Source organism: Oryctolagus cuniculus, chromosome 1 (assembly GCF_051225735.1).
Source record: "Oryctolagus cuniculus isolate XC-2025 breed Fujian yellow rabbit chromosome 1, ASM5122573v1, whole genome shotgun sequence".
In the NCBI taxonomy this organism is placed as follows: Eukaryota; Metazoa; Chordata; class Mammalia; order Lagomorpha; family Leporidae; genus Oryctolagus; species Oryctolagus cuniculus.
This window is the reverse complement of record NC_142867.1, coordinates 199,110,149-199,133,729: the sequence shown is the minus strand read 5'-3', so window position 1 is coordinate 199,133,729 and position 23,581 is coordinate 199,110,149. Positions and strand designations below refer to the sequence as shown.

General features: G+C 43.2%; 1 protein-coding gene across 7 annotated transcripts in view; it reads right to left on the bottom strand.

Annotated features, from left to right (window-relative positions):
• Positions 1–21,921, bottom strand: part of RECK (reversion inducing cysteine rich protein with kazal motifs) — an 84,476-nt gene extending 62,555 nt beyond the window's left edge. Inside the window, exons 1-6 of one of the 7 annotated variants that reach the window (XM_051851340.3) lie at positions 21,711–21,921; positions 6,158–6,216; positions 5,089–5,163; positions 4,143–4,179; positions 610–695; positions 300–362 (exon numbers count right to left, since the gene is read on the bottom strand). In XM_051851340.3, the coding sequence (XP_051707300.1) occupies positions 300–362; positions 610–695; positions 4,143–4,179; positions 5,089–5,163; positions 6,158–6,216; positions 21,711–21,810 (420 nt within the window). In that variant the 5' untranslated portion in view covers positions 21,811–21,921. 7 annotated transcript variants of the gene reach the window in all.
• Between the last annotated feature and the right edge of the window lie 1,660 nt (positions 21,922–23,581).

Genomic DNA, 23,581 nt, shown 5'->3' with positions numbered 1-23,581 from the left:
TAGTACAGAGGACTGTGTTAAAGTGAAGGTGACACCCTGTCTCATATACACTCCTGTCTAGAGACCAGTCTCTAGAAGAAGAAAATAAGAGATGGCTTTCCAGCTGTGGTTTCAGGTCCATTTAACAGTTTCCCAACTGTCTGCTCTCACCACTTGGAATGGAGGAGCCATGAGTCCACTGTGATGAACTATTATGAAAATATGCACAGTGCAGGAGAATTCAGAGGCCTATCCTAAATTGGACCAGATATGAATCAAATAAAAGAGAAGTTATAACTCAGTCTAGGAGTCATACTCACCTTAGGAGCAGAGAAGGGGTATGAGAACATGCTCAGCGTAAACCATGATGAAAGAGAGATATTCTTTCTTTGCATCCAGAGACAGGGAAAGATAAGAAAGAATAAAAGAAGGCTGAGGGTCTTATATGCAGTGACCATAGCTGAAAAAGCAAAAGTCTAAAAAGAAATGGTCTACGCAAGAAATACCCAATTTGCAGTTTCTGTGGTTCACCTCTCCAAAGCTGGTAAGAGTGCAAGGCCCAAGACACGTGCACAGCTAAGATCCAAACCACACTCCATGGTACTTAAGAGCCTGGTTGTTCACTGTTACCTGCTTGCATGCTTGTCGACACTCCAAGGCAATAGCAAGTTCACAGCAGCCCAAGCCAACCCAGCCATCAGACTTCTTAAACACACCTTAAAACAAAATGTTTAATGTTTTGGTCATAAGTAGTGACAAAGACAAACAGTATGCCAAATAGTTGCACAGATATCACTAAAAGTCAAAGCAGGTGTCCACAGGAAAACCAGTTCAGCCCCAAAATACTTAAGCCCCTCCCTTCACTATGCTATCCCAGTGCTGTCTCTTTAGGGTCCCTCACAGCGTATTTATGAGGCCTTACTTTTTTTAAATCTTTTTTTCCCTGCCTACCCTAAACACTCTTTAAGTCACTCCTACTGTTGGAGAGGTAGCATCCCTAATAGAGGACATACAAAGGAAAGCAAAGGAAAGGCCTTCTTTACTTTAAAAAATGATTACATTTAAAATTTATTTGAAAGGCAGTGTCAGAGACAGAGATCAAGAGATGTTCTATCTGCTGGTTCACTCCCCAAATGCCCACAAAAGCTGAGGCTGAGTGGGGCTGAAGCCAGGAGCCAGGAATTCAATCAGGGTCTCCACATGTGTGGTAGGGACCCAAGTACTTAAGCTTCCCAGAGTGTGCATTAACAGGAAGCTGGGATGCGAACCTAAGCATTCCAATATGGGATATGGACATCCCAAGGACTCTCAACAGCTGTGTCAAATTCCTGCCCCTACATTGCGAAACAGAGGTAAAGACTAATTTAACTTAACATGCAAACAAAAAATGTCACATTATAGTATTTACAATATTAAATTCCTAGAATAGCATAAAACCTATGATCCTATATAAAAACTGTCACTTAGTAACAGGAAAAACAATTTCTATGAGCCAGGCCTGACTTTGATAAAGCACACTTAATCACTGGGGAAAATTACTTTGTACTATTCTAGTTTAATCCATGTATAGCACTGATTTTTCTAATGAAATTACAGTAAAATTAAAGATTATAAAAGTACTCTAATTTGTTTTTTTTTTTTTTTTAAAGATTTATTTGAAAGGTAGAGTTACATAGAGGGAGAGTCAGAGGAACAAAGAGAGAAGTCTTCCATCCACTGGTTCACTCCTCAAATGACTCCTGCAACAGGCAGGGCTGGGCCAGACCAAAGACAGGAGCCAGGAGCTTCATCTGGGTCTCCCTCGTAGGTGTAGGGGCCCAAGCACTTGGGCCATCTTCCACTGCTTTTCCAGGTGCATTAATTGGGAGTTGGATTGGAATTGGAGCAGCCAGGACTTGAACCAGCACGCATATGGGATGCCGGCACTGTAGGTGGTGGCTTAACCTGCTATGCCATGGCGCTGGCTCCCTCTAAATTATCTTTTAGATCCCTTCTGTAATCATAAATGTCAATGAATGACTTCTATGATAAAATTAGGAGATACAAGAAAACAGTTTAAAAAGAGAAAACACATGCTTTTAGGTATGCTTTAAATTCCTCCTTATCACTTTTAAAAAATGCTTTATGCTTCTTCCATGTAATACATAGGTCTGCAAATTCATATCTGTATATTATTATCTACATTTTAAAAAAATGTCAGGGATTCAAGTTAACAGATAATGTAGTTTTCCAAATGAAAGTAGGACTTCATACACAAAGAGATACATTCTGCTAAAACAAAACAAATGAAAACAAACAAAGGTTCATAAACAAAGCTCTCAAAATATATTTATAAATTGCTCCCAAAGTTCATTAAATATAAGCCTTTCCAACTGCAAAAACTGAATAAAACTTCTAAACTTCTTTATGTATCATACGGGTACAAAGGGAAACAGACTCTGTCTAGCTCCACTGCCTACTTTTGCTATTTGCTATTCAGAATCCCTCATATTTTAGAAAGTATTTTGAACTGAATTAATGTAGGCCCTAACTCTGACAGCAGTCATGCCACAATGCAGTACACTGCTGATTCTCCATACCCAGTGGCTTCTTAGGAAATAGCAAAATATTCAACAAGCATTTACTGTTATTGAGTTCCCATTATATACAAGGCACTCTATTAGGTGCTATGTGAAGTATAAAATTGTGAAATAAATAAAATATATAATTTATAACATGGGGATTACTGTTTGGTAGGAACTGTGTGTGTGTATATATATAAACTACTAAGACACTAGGCAGAAGGATAACTAGGAGAATAGGTAAGGAGGCAGGCAATTTCAAGAAGGCAAACAGGCCCATTTTTTACAAATGTAAACATCGAGTAGTGTGATAGCCTTTAGAATTCAGATACAGAAGGTATCCTCCCTTTTCTAAGGCACTGGTGTTAATCAAGACTGAAAAACAAACTTCAGTCCTACAAGATCTATAGAATGTCAGGCTAGGGAGTTTGGGTTTTGTTCTGAAAAGTGGCTATCTCCTGAGGGATTCTTTTTGAAGGGGGAAGGGAAGATAGATATAATGGGTTGAAATATCAGTTATGATATTATAATATTTACCCAAGAGTATAATAATAAAGACTTGAACTAGGAGTAGAAAGGATGCATGAAACCTTCTGCAAGGGGAGAGCCAATAGAATTAGAAAGAAAAAGGAATCAAAGATAATTTGAAGGTTTTCAGTCCAGTGTCACTCACAAGAGGGGCAGTTATGAGTTTGATTTTGGATTTGCATTTCAGATGCTACCTACTCCATTTAGAAATATCTTTAGATATGTAAAAAGTCACAATGATTTCTGATTTACTTTCCCATAGCTAATTAGTTCTAAGAAGTAATTAGATTATCAGCACTCATTACTTGAACATGGAGGGGAGGGAAGCCGACCACACACCACACTAACTACAGTTCTTATGGCAGGCAAGAAGAGAAAGGTAGGAGAGAACGACTCTAGGGCCAAGATGGAATCCTAGGAGCAGTGGTCAATAATATCAAGCGCTTCAGGAAAGTCAGAGAGTAAATACAGATGATCTCTCACTTACAATTTTTCAACTTTATGATGATACAAAAGCAATATTTGTTCAATAGAAACCACACTTCAGATTTTGATCTTTTCCTGAGTTAGCAATATGCCATATGATACTCTTGTGATGCTGGGCAGCAGAAGTGAGCCATAGTTCCACCACAAGGGTAAGAAACTGACACTCCACAGTGTGCTATGTTGCTAAGCTAGGATGTTCAGAAGGTTAGGTGAAGTAAAGGCACTTTGTCTTATTTTTTCAATTTTTGATGGGTTTTTCAAAATGTAACTCAATTTATAATGGGTTTTTCAGGATATAACCCTATGTTAGGTCCAGGAACATCTGTCAAAAGATCAAGGAACCAAGAGATTCTGGTGATCATTCACAGACTAGTTTCAGTAGAATGACAGAAGTGGAAAACAAAGTACAAAGCTAAGGATTAAGCAAATGAGAATAACTTCTACATTTGAAAGTTTGACTGCTGAAGGAAAGGAGAAGACAGAAACTCCAGAGTATGAATTAGGTAACAGAACTATGACATGGATTTCTATATTCACAAAATAAACTTTTAAAGTTAAAGTGCTAAATGCCACACCTCTATGACTTACCTGGCACAGATGAATTCATACAATTCCAGATTTCAACCTAAAATTGTAATCACCAAAAAGTTTTTATGTACATAACCAGTTCCTACATATGACAATTAATTTCTATAGATATTATGTGCAGTTTATTTGATCATAGAAATGACTATACTCTCAATGCTTTATATGCCTGTGGGCCAGCTATTCAAGGATGAAAAAAAATAAAAGCTGAGATTCAAAAATATCTCTTGCTTCTTTCCCATTGTCCCAATTGACAGCACTAAGAATGAGTCTGGTTATTCATTGGAATCAGTTTCCAAGCACATAAACAAAAGTTTCTGCAGAGTGACTGAAGGAAAACATGTCAGTCAGAACTGTTTGATCACAAACTTTCTTCTCCTTTCTCATAATACTAGCCAGCAGATCTAAAGAAATTCTTTCATGCAAGCTCAGGCTTTCTTGGCCTGGTCCATAAGCATTTCAAACCCTGACAACAGTCCAAGCATCAGAGATATTTTAAGTTGCATGATTCAGAAAGTTAAGCGATATATTTATATGTATGCCAGAAAATAGAAATATAAGGAGTAAGAAGTCACATATTTTTCTTTATTCCAAATTCAACTTTTCAAAATCAAAATAAATATAAGATTTGACTTATTATTTTCATAAAATTAGTCAAAGTACAATAAATACAATTTCAAATTCCATATAAATATGATGAAATTTAAAAGCTGTAATATATTTACATTTAAGATTTTTTTTAGATCTACATCATAGAATAGACAATAAAAGATGAAAGACAATTTGGTGTCTAGCAATTTGTGTGAAAACCTTCCTATTAAGTTAAACCCAGTATTTTACTTTGACCACAAATCACAGTCACATTTTAAAAATTTGCTAAATTAAAAGTAACTCATTCATTGGTTTCATTTACACAAAAGCCTCCAAAGTTAAGTTAAACAAGACTTACCATTGTTTCTGGGCAATAATCCGGGGCTCGCTGCAATAGATGTTTTAGTCGGGATTCACTTTTTGAAGAGAAAATCTATTTGACCAAAAAAAAAAAAAAAAAAATCTGTGACATTTTTCCTATAAGAAGTAAAATTTTATCCTCAAGAGTTTTATAAGTTGTCTAGAATATTTTTCAAATTGCTTTTATAAATGGAAAATCTTTGGAAGGGTATAAATTAGCTGAGGTAACTTAATTCTTAAGTTTGGTAAATCATCAGGAAAGTCCAGGAACTGTTGTTGTGGGGCAGCAGGTTAAACCTCTGCTTATGAAGCTGGCATCCCATATCGGAGTACCGATGCGAGTCCTAGCTGCTCTGCTTCTGATCCAGCTTCTTGCTAGTGTGTCTGGGAGGACAGCAGAGGATGGCTCAGGTACCCAGATCCCTGCCATCCATGTGGGAGACCACAATGGAGTTCCTGGTTGCTGACTTCAGCTCAGCCCAGCCCAGGCTGTTGTGACCCTTTGGGAAGTGAAGCAGTGAATGGAAGATTTCTCTCTCCTCTCTCTGTTTCTCAAATAAAGGAATAAATCTAAAAAAGAAAAAAGGAAGGAAGGAAGCAAGCAAGGAAGGAAGGAAGGAAAGAGAGAGAGAGAAAGAAAGAAAGAGAAAGAGAGAGGGAGAGGGAGGGAGGGAGAAAGGAAACCCAAATATAATAAGTCTAGACCCTTTTGTATTGACCCAAAGTGGAGAAAACCAGGCTACCAAACTATTGGGAGAGTTGGGCAGGGGGGAGGGGGGGTTGGACATAAAGATTAGAAAGACCAAGAGAGAAGAAAACAGAAAAGGGGGGGAAGATAAATTTATTTCTAAAGTATTATGTGAATTGCTTTTAGTCAATTGATGATGTTAAAAAACAGACTGTCGTTACAGAGACAGGGAGAGACAGAAAGATCTTCCATCCGCTAGTTTGCTCCATTACTGATGACGTCACTCTGATCACTTGTTAAGCTGCGGTCCAGTTGTTTCCCAAAACAACTTAACAATTATAAAATCTCCATAGCCTTTATAATTATTATGGAAGCTTACCTGTTCACATACATCACGGCACATTTGGTTGTCCTTTGAATGATTACAACATAATGCCCCTAGGAAGAAAAAAATAAACATCTGATATTCTCCCACTATTAAATAAACAAGATGACTAAGCTAATTCAGATGGTTAAAATTAACCATTTCCTCAACAGAATTCTATTATTATTATTCATTTTAATGCAACCTTCACTAAGCACCTACCCAAGTCACAGGGAAGCAAGGTTTACAGACATGGTCCCTGCCCTACAAGAAGCTTGCCATCTAGTAGGGGAGACTGTCACGTAATAATAATAGCTACTACTAATTGTGTACTTTCGATGTGCCAGAGAGTTTACTAAGTTTGTTTAATGCCTTTCTTTATTCAATGCTTAGAATTACTCGGTAGACTAGATCCTAGTACTATACCTACAACTCAAAGTCAACTGATAAAATGACTGCAAATTTAGATATATTGATGTTGAGGTTCTTCTAAGGCATCTAGATGGAAATTCCAATACAGTCAGAAATTCAAGCTGGAATGGAAATAAAGCCAAGTCTGAAGATCCAAATTTGGAATTTGGAAATAATTAGCATAAAAGAGATATATGGAAATGAATGGCATTGCCTAGCAAGTTTCTAGTAAGAGGTGAACAGCACCAGAATATAAAGAACAGCAACATCTGAGACATGGGAAGAAACAAGGAAAGTGACTGAGATGAATAATCAGAGACACAGGTCAACTACAAGACAGCTGCATTATGGGAGAGAGAGGGAGTAATGTCATATGCCATAAGAGTGAAGTTAGATTGAAGACCAAAAAAGGAAACACATTTACTAACTAGAAGGCTACTTGATAGCCTTCACAGTATTTTCTGTGGACTGGTAAAAGTGAATGATATTAAGGAGTCTACCAGAGGTGAGGAAATAGAGACAGACAATAAATACAGACTCTCAAGAAGTCTGGTTTTGGCTTGGCCCAGTCCTGGCCATTACAGCCATCTGGGGAATGAACCAGCAGATGGAAGCGCTCTCGCTCGCTCTCTCGCTCTCTCTCTCTCTCCCCCTCTCTATATAACTCTTTCAAATAAAGTAAACAAATCTTTTTAAAAAGGAAAGAAATGAAAAGAATTTCAGATGTGAGACAGTAGCATTAAGCAAGGAAGCAAAGTTTAATGAACTGAATAGGCCTGGCAGGTCAGATGGGTTTCTTAGTAAAAAACTGAGCCCCATCTGCATTCAGATTGGGGTTTATGAGCATAGGGTCCACTTTTTCCCATTTTTCTTTTTCTTCTCCTTTCTTCTGGAGAGAGGATTTTTTAAAAAATTTATTTATTTATTTGAAAGTCAGAGTTACACAGAGAGCAAAGGAGAGACAGAAAGAGAGAGAGAGAAAGGTCTTCCATCCGCTGGTTCACTCCCCAGATGACGGCAACAGCCAGAGCTGAGCTGATCCGAAGCCAGGAACCAGGAGCTTCTTCCAGGTTTCCCACATGGGTGTAGGGGCCAAGGACTTGGGCCACCTTCTACTGCTTTCCCAGGTCGTAGCAGAGTGCTGGATCATAAGTGGAGCAGCCAGGTCTTAGACAGGTGCCCACATGGGATGCTGGCACTGCAAGTAGCGGCTTTACCTGCTATGCCACAGTGCCCGCCCAGGAGAAAGGATTTAATAGGTGTGAAATTCTTCCCAAGGTTTTAATACCCAATGTTACCAGATTGGGAAGTCCTCTTGGCTCCAGCAGAGTTTTCCTAGGGTATCTCTAATGGGTTAAGGCTGGACCCACTTACAAAGTAACAGGGGTATGGGCAGGTCTTTGATGTTTCAAATGCTGAGCTGTTTTCTGGGTATGCTTCTAAGGATGCTTAAAAAGATACTTTTTGTCTTTTCCCTTCAGCCTTTCTCACACAGATAGGCTAATGTCTATCCTCCTAACTAAAAAGGTGGGATGATCAGAAATTCAGTTTTAGATATAATTTTGAGATGCTCATTAGATTTTTAAGGGACATATTAAATAGATAGGTAGATACATGTGTCAGGAAAAGACCCTGAACTGGGAATGTAAATTTGGGAATCACATTATGTGACTTTTGAGTGATGAAGCTTAAAGGCATATCAGCATCTGAGATGAGAACTCAGCTCCACTCCATCCTTTAGAGATGGGAGACTGTGGCCAATGTATGAGAAGAGAACTTATAGACACAGGAGAATTTTTTCTTTCTTTTAAGATTTATTTTATTTATTTGAAAGGCAGAGTTACAAAGAGAAAGCAGACAGAGAGAGATCTTCCATCCACTGGTTCACTCCTCAAATGGCCACAATAATTAGGGCTGGGTCAGGCCAAAGCCAGGAGTCAGGAGCTTCCTCTGGGTCTCCCACACACGTGCAAGCGCCCAGGAACATGGGCCATCCTCTGCTGCTTTCCCAGGTGCATTATCAGGGATTTGGATTGGAAGTGGAGCAGCCAGGACTCGAACCGGCACCCATATGGGACACTGGTGCTGCAGGCTGCTGTTTAACCCTCTACACCACAATACCAGCCCCCAGATAGATTTTTTTTTTTTTTTTGACAGGCAGAGTGGACAGTGAGAGAGAGAGAGACAGAGAGAAAGGTCTTCCTTTGCCGTTGGTTCACCCTCCAATGGCCGCCGCGGCCCGCGCGCTGCGGCTGGCGCACCGCGCTGATCTGATGGCAGGAGCCAGGAGCCAGGTGCTTTTCCTGGTCTCCCATGGGGTGCAGGGCCCAAGCACTTGGGCCATCCTCCACTGCACTCCCTGGCCACAGCAGAGGGCTGGCCTGGAAGAGGGGCAACCGGGACAGAATCCGGCGCCCCGACCGGGACTAGAACCCGGTGTGCCGGCGCCGCTAGGCGGAGGATTAGCCTAGTGAGCTGCGGCGCCGGCCCAGATAGATTCTTAATAGTAGAAGGACAAGGGTCTTCAAGGAAGAATCATGAATCGCAAGACTCACCAGTTCAGGCTGCATCAGCCAAAGTCCCCCAGACTACCAGGGACCTGTTTGAGCACTCGATTAACTTCCCTAGGTAAAACAAGTTACTCTGGCTCTGACCTCTGAGGACCTCAATCCAAGGGTTTCAGTTTCAAGTTTATTAGCATATCAAGACCCAAAAGGTGATTCTGGCAGCTGCTCCCTGAGTGGCCAGTATCCAGTACTAGAAGTTTTTCACCTTTTTGCTTATATAGCCACCAGTCAGAGAACATTCCCCTTTTAAAAACATATAAAAACCTTAGACACAACCTCTTTTGGCAACCCTTTTGGGGCCGCTACCAGGGCTGCCAGGAGCTTGCTTTTCTTTTCTCTTAATAAACTTCCTTCTTGTTGCTCACACTCCTTGTCTATGTGTCTAATTCTTCATGGTCGTGAGACAAAAAACCTAATGGACGGAAAGAGCTGTAACATTTCTAAAAATTTAGCAGAAAGAAAAGTTTGCAACAGAACTAAGAGAAAGAATGGTATCTATGTGTCACCTAAATAAAATGTTTCAAGAAGGAGGCATTAACTGTGTTAGATGTTACTGTCAAATAATGAGGATTTCAGCTTGATCGTAGTGTTTCCCTGAATTTTATGAGTCACTCTGGTGAATTATTGAACCTGAGGGTGTCATGGAAGCCTTGAATTTATAGACAGTTGGTTAAAAATGTGGATGGCCTGGGTGCGCTTGAAGGGAGGATGGTGTCTGCAGTAAGGGCAGTCTTGCTGAAGACCATGCTCTTTAGCATGTGGACTCTGAGTGACTCTGGGTGCTCAATGGCAGAAGTAAGTGCAGTGAAACAAAACACACAGAAATGAGGTAGTTTCCAGAAAGGAATGTGGGTTGAGGAAGAGGCTTTGTATTAGGGATAGGGATTACAATAGCAAACAAAAGTGATGCTCTCTGACTTCAGTTTGGTGGTAGGACAAAATCTAGACAAGAGGAAAAGATTTAAGAACACTGATAAACTAAGAGGGAAGCTGATAGTGTCTTTTTTTTTTTTTTTTTTTTTTGACAGGCAGAGTGGACAGTGAGAGAGACAGAGAGAAAGGTCTTCCTTTTCCGTTGGTTCACCCTCCAATGGCCGCCGCGGCCGGCGCGCTGCGGCCAGCGCACCGCGCTGATCCGATGGCAGGAGCCAGGATCCAGGTGCTTTTCCTGGTCTCCCATGGGGTGCAGGGCCCAAGCACCTGGGCCATCCTCCACTGCACTCCCTGGCCACAGCAGAGAGCTGGCCTGGAAGAGGGGCAACCGGGACAGAATCCGGCGCCCCAACCGGGACTAGAACCCGGTGTGCCGGCGCCGCTAGGCGGAGGATTAGCCTACTGAGCCACGGCGCCGGCCCGCTGATAGTGTCTTATTTTCTCAATGAAATAATGATTCAGTACAAAAAAAATAGAGTTGAGATACAATTGAGGGCTTGAGCAAAAACTGTAAAAGTCTGCAACTGCCACTCTGGAGAACAGAGAAAGTAAGTAACTACAGATGTGTTTCTTAACCTTGCACTCAAAGAAAAATCATTTCACATGAGTTATTAGTATCTGCACCTCAAAAGAAAATGTTTCACATTCAAATAAATTGGGAAATAAAGGACTAAACACTTCTTTGTTGCAGGACCTTGTGAAGCTGTAAGTACATTAAGGTGCATTATTAACCTCCTAAAGAAGGATCGACTACACAGACTTCTTAAAGTACAGAATTTTTTATGACTTTATTAACATTTCAGGACGACAATTTGAGAAATATCAAATTAGAAAGAAGGAAAAGGCTGCTAAGTGGCATTATGGGCCCAAAGGAGTTGATAAATTGGCTACAGAGATTATCAGCAGAGACCTGTAAGTGTTATACAGTATTAATGACTGGGAAAACGATGTAGCTGGATTGATCAGGAGTCATCTAAGACTGGCAAGTCAAAATAGACAAGGGGTGAAAATATTACATTTTAGACACCTACATCTGGTACAATGGTTTAAAAATATTTTTAGGGGTTGGTGTTGGGCAAGTGGGTTAAGCTGCTGTCTGCAATACTAGCATCCCGTATCGGAGCAGCAGTTCGAGTCCTGGCTGCTCTGTTTCTGATACAGCTCCCTGCTAACGCATCTGGGAAGGGAACAGAATATGACTGAAGTACCTAGGCTCCTAGCACCCATGGGAGGACCCAGATGGAGCTCCTGGCTCCTGGCTTCAGCTTGGCCCAGCCCAGCCACTGTGGCTATTTGGGGGAGTAAACCAGCAGATAGAAGATATTCTCCTTCTCTCTCTCCGTCTCCCTCCCTCCCTCCACCTTTCAAATAAATAAACATATCTTTAAAAATGTTTTTTAAAATATGTATTAACCTACACTCATTTAAGTGTGAATATATAAGAGTATTTCAAACTGTTCATGAAAAAGGTACATATATTCATAGGGTCTCTACCTATACAACATTAGCAACAAGTGCTCAGTGATTCTCAAAGAGGCACATTCTATCTTTAGCATTAAGAAAGACTATCTTTTTATTTTTTTAAATTTTTAAAAATTTATTTTATTTATTTGAGAAGTAGAGTTACAGACAGAAAGAGGGAGAGACAGAGAGACAGCTCTTTCATCCGCTGGTTCACTCCTCAAATGGTTGCATCGGCTGAAGCCGAACTGATCCGAAGCCAGGAGCTTCTTCTGGGTCTCCCACGCAGAAACTGGGGCTCAAGCACTTGGACCCTCTTCCACTGCTTTCCCAGGCTATAAGCAGAGAGCTGGACTGGAAGAGGAGCAGCCGGGACACGAACTGGTGCCCATATGGGATGCTGGACCACATGCAGAGGCTTAGACTACTGTACCACAGTGCCAGCCCCTAAGCTTTTATCTTTACACCTCCATATAAACTTATTATTTAATTCCATTTTTCCATGAACTTTTTGAAGTACCTTCATATATGTATACATGCAACACAATTCTCTATTCAAATGAAATATATATATATAATTTCAGCATATGGATTAGACAAAAGCAGAGCTTTTTAAATTAAAAGTAGGATTGGTATTAGAGAGAAACGAATGAACAAATGAATAAAAGAATAAAAAATCCTTAGATCTTACAATCAAGGCTTTTAAGTCTGAAACTAGAAATCCTTTCTCCATAAAATAATGACAAGGTTAATCATATTATTGGTGTTATTACTATAGTTTGGTTTCATAAAGGACTATTGCAGAGTTGGCTCCCTAATACTATTTCTTTTTTCTTTTTTTTCTTTTTTTAATTTGACAGGTAGAGTTATAGACAGTGAGAGAGAGAGACAGAGAGAAAGGTCTTCCTTCCGTTGGTTCACGGTTCACTCCCCAAATGGCTGCCATGGTCGGTGCTGCGCTGGTCCGAAGCCAGGAGCCAGGAGCCTCCTCCCGGTCTCCCATGCAGATGCAGGGACCCAACCACCTGGGCCATCCTCCACTGCCCTCCAGGGCCACAGCAGAGAGCTGGACTGGAGAGGAGCTACTGGGATTAGAACCAGTGCCCATAAGAGATGCCGGTGCCGCAGGCAGAGGATTAACCTAGTGCACCACTGCGCCGGCCCCTCCCTAATACTATTTCTATGAGGAAAAAGTGCCTTGAAGTTCTAAATATGGTCTGAAGAATTTAAAAACATTTTACTAAGTTTCAGAAGGAAAAAAAAAAAGAGGCCTTGATAAAAAGCGGCTTGTACTGTTATACTTTCTTTTTTTAAAAAAAGATTTATTTATTTGAAAGAGTTACAGAGAGAGGTAGAGACACAGAGAGAGGTCTTCCAACTGCTGGTTCACTCCCCAGATGGCTGCAATGGCTGGAGCTGAGCTGATCCGAAGCCAGGAGCCAGAGCTTCTTCTAGGTCTCCCACACGGGTGCAGGGGCCCAAGGACTTGGGTCTTCTTCTACTGCTTTCCCAGGCCACAGCAGAGAGCTGGATCGGAAGAGGAGCAGCCAGGACTAGAACCGGCACCCATATGGGATGCCGGCGCTTCAGGCCAGGGCTTTAACTTACTGCGCCACAGTGCGGCCCCTGTTTATGCTTTATAAGAAGCTCCAATTCAAGGGAGGGCCCAAGCACTTAAGAAGCTTTCTCACAGCACCTCTATCCTCCCTTTCAGTGCTATACCACCTACCCCCATCTCCGAAGACTCTGTTAAGGCCCCACCCTCATTAGAATGGGAGGGCAGGCAGGAAAAAGACTCTCCTGTGTGATACCGACATGCTCCTTTGAAGTGCTCTGGAAGCTGGCACTTTCTACTGTCCTCAACACAAGGGTCACAGGAGGCAGAAAAGCCAGCTGATCGTGAGCACAGATAATTCCAGATAACATATGGTCTCAATAAACACAGGCTTAGCAAAAAGCAAAGAAATCAGGCAGACAGGAGTCTGATTTGGGTCTAGAATTTTTGAAAAACAATTTCTTAGTACAAAGTTCTATTTAAAACAGAATCACAAACACATTATAATTAAAACTACAATAACAGGTTTTATTTAAAAATATAAGCATAAAAACCCATTTTTTTATTTAATGGCAAAGCTCAAACTTCTAGTAGAATGACCACCAAAGTTAAAATACTGTTTTTTCATTATGTAAAACCTCAAACATTTAATGATCTATACTTCTACTGTCCTGCCACAATCTTTGTTGACATGCTGGCATATTTTCTTCTAGTCTGTCCAAAAGCCTTTTCTGCTGTTTTTGACAAAATGGGATGAAAGAGGAAGCCTGAAGTCTTTTGGTAACAACTCCTATCTTCTTCCCCTCAACCAAGCATTCCTCTGTAACAGCACACATCCACCCTGGAGAGGACTGCCACCCCTCACACACAGGCTAGGGACCTTTACTTCATCTTATTTCTGCACTACAGGCTCATCCTTTGCCATGACTGTACTAGTACACAATTTTCCTTTTTTGAAATAATAAAAACTTATTAGAATCTTCAACACTGTATATTTTCAAGAAATAAATATCCACAAATAGGCGTCTACGCATATGGGTTTATTAAGGACGGGGGAGAGGAATTCAAATGCAATTAATGTAATTAAAGTTCTTTTTCTTTTTTAGAGCAACTATAGTGGACTAATTGGGTCATTCAGCTATGACAGTGTAAAAACTAAGGCCTGCTTTTATAAGACAATACATTCTAGAAATATTTTGTTTTCATAATTTCATTATAATGTGTTCTTCAAGAAAAACAGTTTAAAACTGTTTATTTTCAGAAGATGGACTGAGTAACGGTAAAATAATTCAAAAGACACTTATTAAAAACACACAGATTAAGTGATCCTGCATTCTTATTCCAAGAGCCTGTGATTATACAACTATTAAAAATAAAAAATTGATTACTAAAGGCCCTGTTTTCTAGGTTTAAGAAGAAACTAGTGTAGCCTTGAAATATGCAAGCAAAATCATACAATAATTTGAAACATCAAGGTCTGGCTGCTGGTTTTGGCCACATGTGTACTAAAGATAGGCAACTTAGCAGGAAGCACATGCTCCAGCCACATGCAGAAAAATGCAACTTCTAAGACCAAGTAGTATTTAAAAAACAAGTACACACCCTAATCTAAAAATAAGTAATATCCATAGAATTATAGGACTTTTGAAGTTAAAAGGGATTTTTGCCCCAGAAGCCTCCCAGAAGCTATAATTCAAATTGGTTAATGAAAAGCTATTCTTTTTTTTTTTCTTAAAAAAAATTCCCTCTAATTAATGTTTTCCTAACGAATTCCTAAAACAGAACACACCCACGGATATCTACTTTCCACCCTACTGAAGTAGAAAACTAAATCTGAGCTGATACTGGAAAAAGGTCATTCTAAATAAAAAGATACACTATTTTACAAATCTGTTATTTTTATTATTCACATGAACTCTTATTTTATACTTACTTACTTATTTATTTTCATTTTACATGAAAGGCAGGGAGACATTCAAAGAGAACTTTCATCTGCTGGTTCATTCCCCCAATGCCCACAACAGCTAGGAGCCCCAGACTCCATCCAGTTCTCCCATGCAGGAGGCAGGAACCTGAGCACCTGAGCTATCACCTATGGCTTCCCAGGATGCCCATTAGCAGGAAGCTAGACTGGAAGTGGAATAGGCAGAACTCGAACGAGGCACTCCATTATGGGATGTGGGCATCCTTCCAAGCAGCAATTTTAACCACTACACCAAACATCTGGCTCATGAAATCTTATTTTTAATCAACTTTTTATTTTCCAAAGAACTTGGAATATGATAATTACTCTAAATATGTTTAAATGACAACTGCTACTTTAACTTACACACACAATTGTTACATTTATCCCTAAATATATGTATGTATGTATATATCTATATAAAATATATCAGCCAAAGAAGGCCAAATAGTAAAATGAATACCCATATACCTATCTGGACTTCCTACACCCAGATTTCCATGAGATTTCCTCTTAGATGCTACATAACCAGCTCCCTGGTTTGGGTTACTTTGGTTCCTTTCCCTTGGAATCAAAAAGAGCCTTAACTCAGACATTCAGTATCGGGAAACAACTAAAGCAAATTACTCCTCTGAAGTTCCCTCCTAGATACCAGTGTTCTTGGACAATTCTCTTCCCCGACTCCCACCTATAAACCAGGGATCTCGAGTATGAACATCTGGCTCCCGACAATAACTGCGCATCCCATGGTCAGAATGCGTCTCTTAATACTACACTCTTCTTACAGCCCGCTTCATGTGACCTACGTGTTTTATAGCATCCATGAGATTGTGTGCTACACACTTCATGCAATCACATGATTTTTCCTCAAATATATTCTTCAAATTTAGGATATAAATGGATATGTGTGAGTGTAACCACATACAAGTAATGCAAATATATATATAAGTGGTATTTAAATGTTTGAATTTCCCACTGAACTATAAGTCCCCTGAATGCAGGGATCATATCTGTTTTTCCTTCCTGCTTTATACCTTATGTGTTACAGTGTTTGGCATGATGAACAGCTTAACATATATTTGCTGAATGGATTACTGACAGGGATGAAATCTGGTTTAAAAGGCAGTGGACCTGGGGCAGATACTCCTAACATCCATCTTAAACATATACTAAAATGGAACTTCTGATTCTTTCCTTGCCTCACCTGCCAACTCTCCTCCAACTTGCTCCTCTTCCCTACCTCCCCATCATCCCTACCTCAGTAAATGGCACTGATTTTTACTAAGTTGCTCAAGATAAAAAGAAATTGGGGGGGCTGACGCTGTGGTGCAACAGGTTAAGCCCTGGCCTGAAGTGCCAGCATCCCCTATGGGCGCCGGTTCAAGTCCCGGCTGCTCCTCTTCCGATCCAGCTCTCTGCTATGCCCTGGGATAGCAGTAGAAGATGGCCCAAGTCCTTGGGCCCCTGCACCCGTGTGGGAGACCCGGAAGAAGCTCTGGCTCCTGGCTTTGGATCAGCACAGTTCCGGCTGTTGCTGCCATCTGGGGAGTGAAACAGCAGATGGAGGACCTCTCTCTGTCTCTACCTCTCTCTGTAACTTTGTCTCTCAAATAAATAAAATAAATCTTAAAAAAAAAAAAAAAGAATTCAGTCCAGTACTGAGGCATAGAAGTTAAGCCTCTGCCTGCAGGGTTGGCATCCCATATGGGTGCCTGTTCAAGTCCCAGCTGCTCACCTTCAGAGCTAACTTCCTGCTAATGTGCCTGGGAAAGCAGTGGAAGATGGCCCAAGTGTCGCTCCCCCATTCGCGGAGGAACGACACAGGACCCTGCACTGTTCTTTCATCTGCTCAGCCCTTCCCGGGTTTGTTGCTGGTCCTTCCCGGGTTGGCTGCCGACCCCTCCACCTCCGTGGAGGGGCGGTACCCCCTGCCACATTCCCCACTTCCGTGGAGGAGCGGCACACCGCCGGCCGGCTCTCTCGGGGGCTGCTCAGGTGTTCCTTCAGATGTTCCTGGTGCATGTTGTCTCTCTCCTCCTTTATAGTCCTCTTCCGCCAATCCCAACTCTGCTACCCACACACCTAACACGCTGCTCTCCTCCAATCAGGAGCAGGATCAGCTCCTGCAGCTCATCAGTCAAACTGGCGAGAGACAGCTGTGTAGAAGTTTACTCCTCCCCAGCGCCATATTGTGGGAGAGCAGATGCATAGAATAAGTCTTAATTCCAGTAACTTAGTCTAGTCTCAGTTGTTCCCCACACCCAAGTATTTGGGCTCCTGCACTCACGTAGGAGACTTGGAAGAAGCTCTTGGCTCCTGGTTTTGGCCTGGCCCAGCCCTGGCTGTTGCTGCATTTGGGGAATGAATCAGCAGATGGAAAATCAATCTCTCGCTGTCTCCCTCCTTTGTATTTCTGACTTTCAAATGATAATTTTTTTTTTTTTGACAGGCAGAGTGGACAGTGAGAGAGAGAGACAGAGAGAAAGGTCTTCCTTTTCTGTTGGTTCACCCCCCAAATGGCCGCTGTGGCTGGCACACCGCACTGATCCGAAGCCAGGAGCCAGGTGCTTATCCTGGTCTCCCATGTGGGTGCAGGGCCGAAGGACTTGGGCCATCCTCCACTGCACTCCTGGGCCACGGCAGAGAGCTGGACTGGAAGAGGAGCAACCAGGACAGAATCCAGCGTCCTGACTGGGACTAGAACCCGGTGTGCCGGAGCCGCAGGCAGAGGATTAGCCTATTGAGCCGTGGCTCCAGCCAATAAATAAATATTAAAAAAGAAAAAAAAAAAAGAACAAGAACCTACAAGTGATTTTTAACTCCTCCATCCTCACTTCTCACATCCAATCCATCTGTAACACTTGCATTTTATTTTTATTTTTATTTTATTTGGCAGATAGAGTTAGTGAGAGAGACAGACAGAGAGAAAGGTCTTCCTTCCATTGGTTCACCCCCGAAATGGCCACTACGGCTGGAGCTACGCCGATCCAAAGCCAGGAGCCAGGTGCTTCCTCCTGGTCTCCCATGCGGGTGCAGGGCCCAAGCACTTGGGCCATCCTCCACTGCCCTCCCGGGCCACATCAGAGAGCTGCAGTGGAAGAGGAGCAACCGGGACTAGAACCTGGCATCCATATGGGATGCCGGCGCCACAGGCGGAGGATTAACCAAGTGAGCCACGGCACCGGCCCCCTGCATTTTTCATCTCTGTCTCTCCCATAACTGTACTCTCAGTCCTCAGCATCTGCTGCTTGGACTACTGCAGCAGCCTTCTAGTCACTGTACTCTTGCTCTTGCTCCCTACAATTTTTTTTTCATTAAGCAGTGATCTAAAATTTATCAAATTATACCTCCTTTACTTAAAAACTATTGGTTCTATCTGCACACAGAATAAAATCTACAATCCTTATGTGGCTTCTTGCAAGGCTCAGCACCAGCTACCAGCTAGCTCTAGCCTATTCTCTTTCTCACTCTGTTCCTTATATCTTAAACCTTCTGCGCTTCCTGAATCCCACCTCTGTCTTTCATAAGGATCTCACCATCTCCACCTTCAGTCTCAACTCTAAACTTTACCATGTCACTAAGCACACAAATATCAGCTCTGTAAAGATGCATTCCGCCTGCACTCACACAGTTCTGTTACCATCTGTTTTAGTTCCTTCACAGCATACTTAACCACACAAAGAAAAATTTTATTTATTGTTTATTTCCCCTCCTCTAGAATGTAAGCCCGTGGAGAGCAGAATCTCTGCAGCTAGACCAGTGCCTGACACACAAGTAGGCTCTCAGTCTTGTTTTGTTTTTAATAAATAAACACTACAGCATCTGTTTTACTTTTTATAAAAACTATAATCATAATAATACATGAACTCACTTTCTTGACATCTTCCCTCCTTCTCCTAGAAGTGACATCCAGTGAAAAGTATCACCAACGAAAGACTGCTTAAATCTATGACTGCAAGCCAGGAACTTTTATCAGTATACCAAAATAAAACATCATATGCGGTCTATCACCAGTCCTAGCTCTTTCTACAGTGGGAGTCAAGATATTTCTTTGGGAAGACAATCTGCTTCTTATTACTTTCTTTCAGATAGGCGTTTATGTCTCTAACTTAAAATTCATTCCATTCTTTTCAGGATTCTAGGCTGACTATTACATAAGTCCTTAAATGTCAACCTGCTGAAATCAGGCCCTTAATGTTACAGCTTCCTCTCATTTGTACTATTACATAGCATCTTAAACAGAAACAGAGCTATTATCAGGTGCCATGACACGTGAATCCTGGAACTGAGATAGGGTCCCGTCTCATACTCCAGAGAGATAATCACTGAGCCGTTTATATCATTCCCTCATCACCATCCCCCACAAACAGGAACAGTCAGGGCGCATGAGACTAGGAAAGCCATACGTAGACCATCATCGGTGACCATACGTCATCGGTGACCAGTGGAGTCTTACACCAGTAAACACAGAAGTTCCCAAGCTTAATGGGGGTAAGGAGAGGGGGAAGCAGCAATACAAGTCAGCCCTTCACTGAAATACAATTAATAATTGTGTTCTTAATCTCTGTTTAGGATAGAACATTTTCTGTACTTTCTACAAACCCACAGTGGAAGTCTTTGTCCATTATATTATTCAATGTCTTTTATATAGGAACCAGGCAATATATGCTTCCTAGAATTCAGTACAAGGAACAAGTCTCACTTTCAGATCAAACTTTGAACTTTTTCTTTTTATCAGATAGTATAAACCATGTGCTGTCTTGGAGTTTCAGAGATAGAAGGGTCATCAGCCCAGATCTGGCCACTGCGGCCATTTGGGGAGTGAGCCATTGGAAGGAAGACCGCTCTCTCTCTCTGCCTCCCTGTAACTCTGCCTTTCAAATAAGTATTTTAAAATGAAAAAAGAAATTCACCCTTTTAAGGCACACAATTGAGGTGTTTTTAGTATATTCAGAGTTGTACAACCATCAGTTTATGTAATTTTAGAACATTTTTATCAACTCCCACCAAAAAATAAACCAGTAACAGCAGAAATCTTCTGTCTGCTGGTTCATTCCCCAAATGGCCACAATGACTGGAGCTGGGCCAGTCTGAAACCAAGAGCCAGGAGCTTCCTCTGTGTCTCCTACATGGGTGCAGAGGCCCAAGTACCTCAGCCATCTTCTGTCGCATTCCGAGGAGCATTAGCAGGGAGCTGGATCAGAAGCAGAACAGCCAGGACAGCGGCTTTACCAGCTATGCCACAGCTCTGGCCCTAATATATTTTGTGAATTTATGAGATGCAGTACCATGAGCAGTATATATGTATATAGTAACTAACATTCAGTGCTCTCTGTGCTAAATGCTGTACCATGCTAAATGTTATAAGTGTATTAGCTCAATTAAATCCTACAATAAAATCTGAAAGACACCATATATAATAAATGTTATATATTTGCTATTAAAGCACCAAAAGATGAAAGTTCAGTAATTTGCTCAAGTGTCTTAACCACACCACTCTAATACATCCCTCAGAATCAACCAGCTATGGGATAAGAATAAACAATTAGTATTCCATGGCCCATAATTTTGTAAATGGTCTAGTTCAATCTCTTTCACCTGTAAGAAAGATAAGCTGATTTAGCCAAGAGTACCCACAGCATTCTCTTTTTTTCCTTTGGCTTCTGAGCTTATTTACAGCTAAAACTTGAACCCAATTATAATGAACCGTCTTATCACAGGTTCCCGACACGATGTTCTTCTTTCTCTAAATGCATTCATTGTTTACATCTTGAGCTGTCTCAAAACCTTGGGATTGACTTTGCTTTTCCCAGGTGTCTCTCCTGTAAGCGCCGCACCGTCTCCACCACTCTTGCAAGCACAAATCCCAGCCATCCTTTAAGGTCCAGCAGAGAGTTAGGAGGAATCCGCTCCCCCCAGCCTCGGTGGGTGTCATCTCTGTCCTGCGCGCGCCCTGCCTCTCCCCTGGACATCTGCTACCTGAAACTCCTGCTGCAGCCCAGCAGCCAGGGAGCTCCTGGAAGGCAGGAGTTGGCAGGGACGCTGAAAGCCCAGAAAGTGGGAGCCAGTCTAAGAAGCACCGGACACTGCTACCCATCCTTGCTTTAATTCCTTTAGAACAAAAATAAAACTCCCCCAGCCTGCCAGCCTAGGGGGTGGGGGCAGGTTTCACCGCCAAGTGGACGTCTCCCGCCAGAGCCCAGCCCCGTCTCCAGCTCTCAGCGCACCCAACAGCGGGCGAGCCTGGCTTCTCAGACCCAGCAAGGGGCCAGGAACAAGCAACAAGAATCGGCCCGGGCCGGAAGGCGGCTGCACGGCTGAATCCCCTGCGGTCCTCGCGACTGGCCCCCACCAAGGCATTTCACCCTGGGCTGACAGAGCCGGGGACCCGGCGGGGCGGGCAGGGCCGAGCGGGCAACCCATGCCCGTGGGTGACAGAGCAAGGCCTCGAACCCGGGTCACCGCTCCCAGGTTAGAAGCTCTTCCCGCCGTGAGCGAGGGTGGCGAGGTCCTCACTCGTCCCGCCTCGGCACCACCTCCCGACTGCCGAAATCTGCGACCCCGGGTCACCAGACGTGGGTCGGGTCTGGGGGCCGCGCTCACCCCCCGCCCCCTGCCCCGCGCCATCTTGGAGCGCTGAGGCGACCGCCCCGAGCCGCCGCTCCAGCGGTTACTCACCCGCACTGCCCGGGGCCAGGCCCCCTGCCACCTCCGCGACTCGCGCCACCGCCAGCAGAAGCAGCAGCGCTCCTCGCACGGAGGCCCGAACGGTCGCCATGTCCGGGCCGGGCGGGTCCGGAGCCGCGGGATGCTCGGACCCAGCCTGGTCGCCGCAAGCCGCTGGCGCCAGGCCCCGCCCCCGGCGCCTGAGGCTCTGGTGATTGGCTGCGGTGCGCGCAAGCCCCGCCCCTGGGCCGCACAGAGTTTCCAAAACCTCCCGGGGGCGGCAACGTGCCCCAGACCCCAGCTCTTTGTTGTGGCCCAGCTGTGGGTCGGCTTCTGTGGTGGTGGTGGTGGGGGGGTCCTCCAAGCCAGCTTCGTCCGTCCAAGCCAGGGTCGGAGGATGTCAGAGCCTGAAGGGGCTTTGGAAGGCCCCTGCCCGCTCCCGAGCTTCACCCCCGACCAGCTCGCCCCTCGAGGAGCAGGGCCCGAAGCAGCGGGCGTCTCTCTCACTGCCCTCAGATTCGCTCTCCACCGCCGGCCGGCGTCCGGCCGCCCTCAAGGCCCAAGGGCTCTGTCGCTGACACGGCCCCCTGACACTCAGCCCCAAAGCTGTTTGGCGCAAGTCGCCTAGGTATGTCTGTCCTGTGCTGTTGAACACCTGTCCGCAGGGAAAACTGTGTGTGTGTGTGTGTGTGTGTGTGTGTGATGTGGAGAGCCGCGAATGGCAGGCTGAGGAGTTGACTTTGAGACACTTTGAAGGCGGGTCCCCACCCAAGGCACCCCAGCGGTTACTGTCAGGAATGTTGCAGAGGGTCCGAGGGCTGCCAAAGCAAATTCATTCCTTTCTCTCTCTGAATTCCTGAATTAATGTCCCTTTCCTCTCTCCTCCCTTTTTAAAAAAAAGCGTAACTGCAGTTACAGTGTTTAAATTCCTCAATATCATTCAATACCCACTGTTCAGTTTCCTTGTTTTAGTATTTCTTTTTGCAATGTTTCAGGTTCCGGTCGCTATCCACATACTGAAGTTGGTTTATATGCCTTCTAGGTCTTCAAATCTCTTCTCCCTTTCGAGTTTATGAAAGGAAAACATGAGTGAGTTAACGATATTTCTAAAACGTTCCGACGACAACTCTAACGTGCTTAAAAGGTAAACTGAGGCACAATAAAAGTATAAAGAATTGATTTGAAAACACAGCAACTCATGAATTGGATGCTCCAAACCAGAAGTGGCTACCTGGCTCTATCTTTATGTTTAAAATAGATTTCTAGGCCGGCGCCGCGGCTCACTAGGCTAATCCTCCACCTGTGGCGCCGGCACCCCGGGTTCTAGTCCCGGTTGGGGTGCCAGATTCTGTCCCGGTTGCCCCTCTTCCAGGCCAGCTCTCTGCTGTGGCCCGGGAGGGCAGTGGAGGATGGCCCAAGTGCTTGGGCCCTGCACCCCATGGGAGACCAGGAGGAAGCACCTGGCTCCTGGCTTCGGATCAGTGTGGTGTGCCGGCCGTGACAGCCATTTGGGGGGTGAACCAACAGAAGGAAGACCTTTCTCTCTGTCTCTCTCCCTCTCACTGTCTAACTCTGCCTGTCAAAAAATAAAAATTAAAAAAAATGGTTTTCCAGAAAAAATTCACATAGTTGGGTCTTGCATTTTTTTTTCCTTTTAAATCTAATCTAACGATACCTCTCTTAATTGGAGTGCTTAGGCCATTTGGATTTAATATAATCATTGACATGGTTAGGCTTGAATCTGCTATCTTGCTATGTGTTTTCTATTTGCTCTGCTTGTTTTTTTTTTTTTTTTTAATCCATTTTGTCCCTCTTTGCCTGCCTTTATTTGGAATAATAGTGTTATTTTTATGATTTAATTTTATCTCCTCTTTTGAATATTA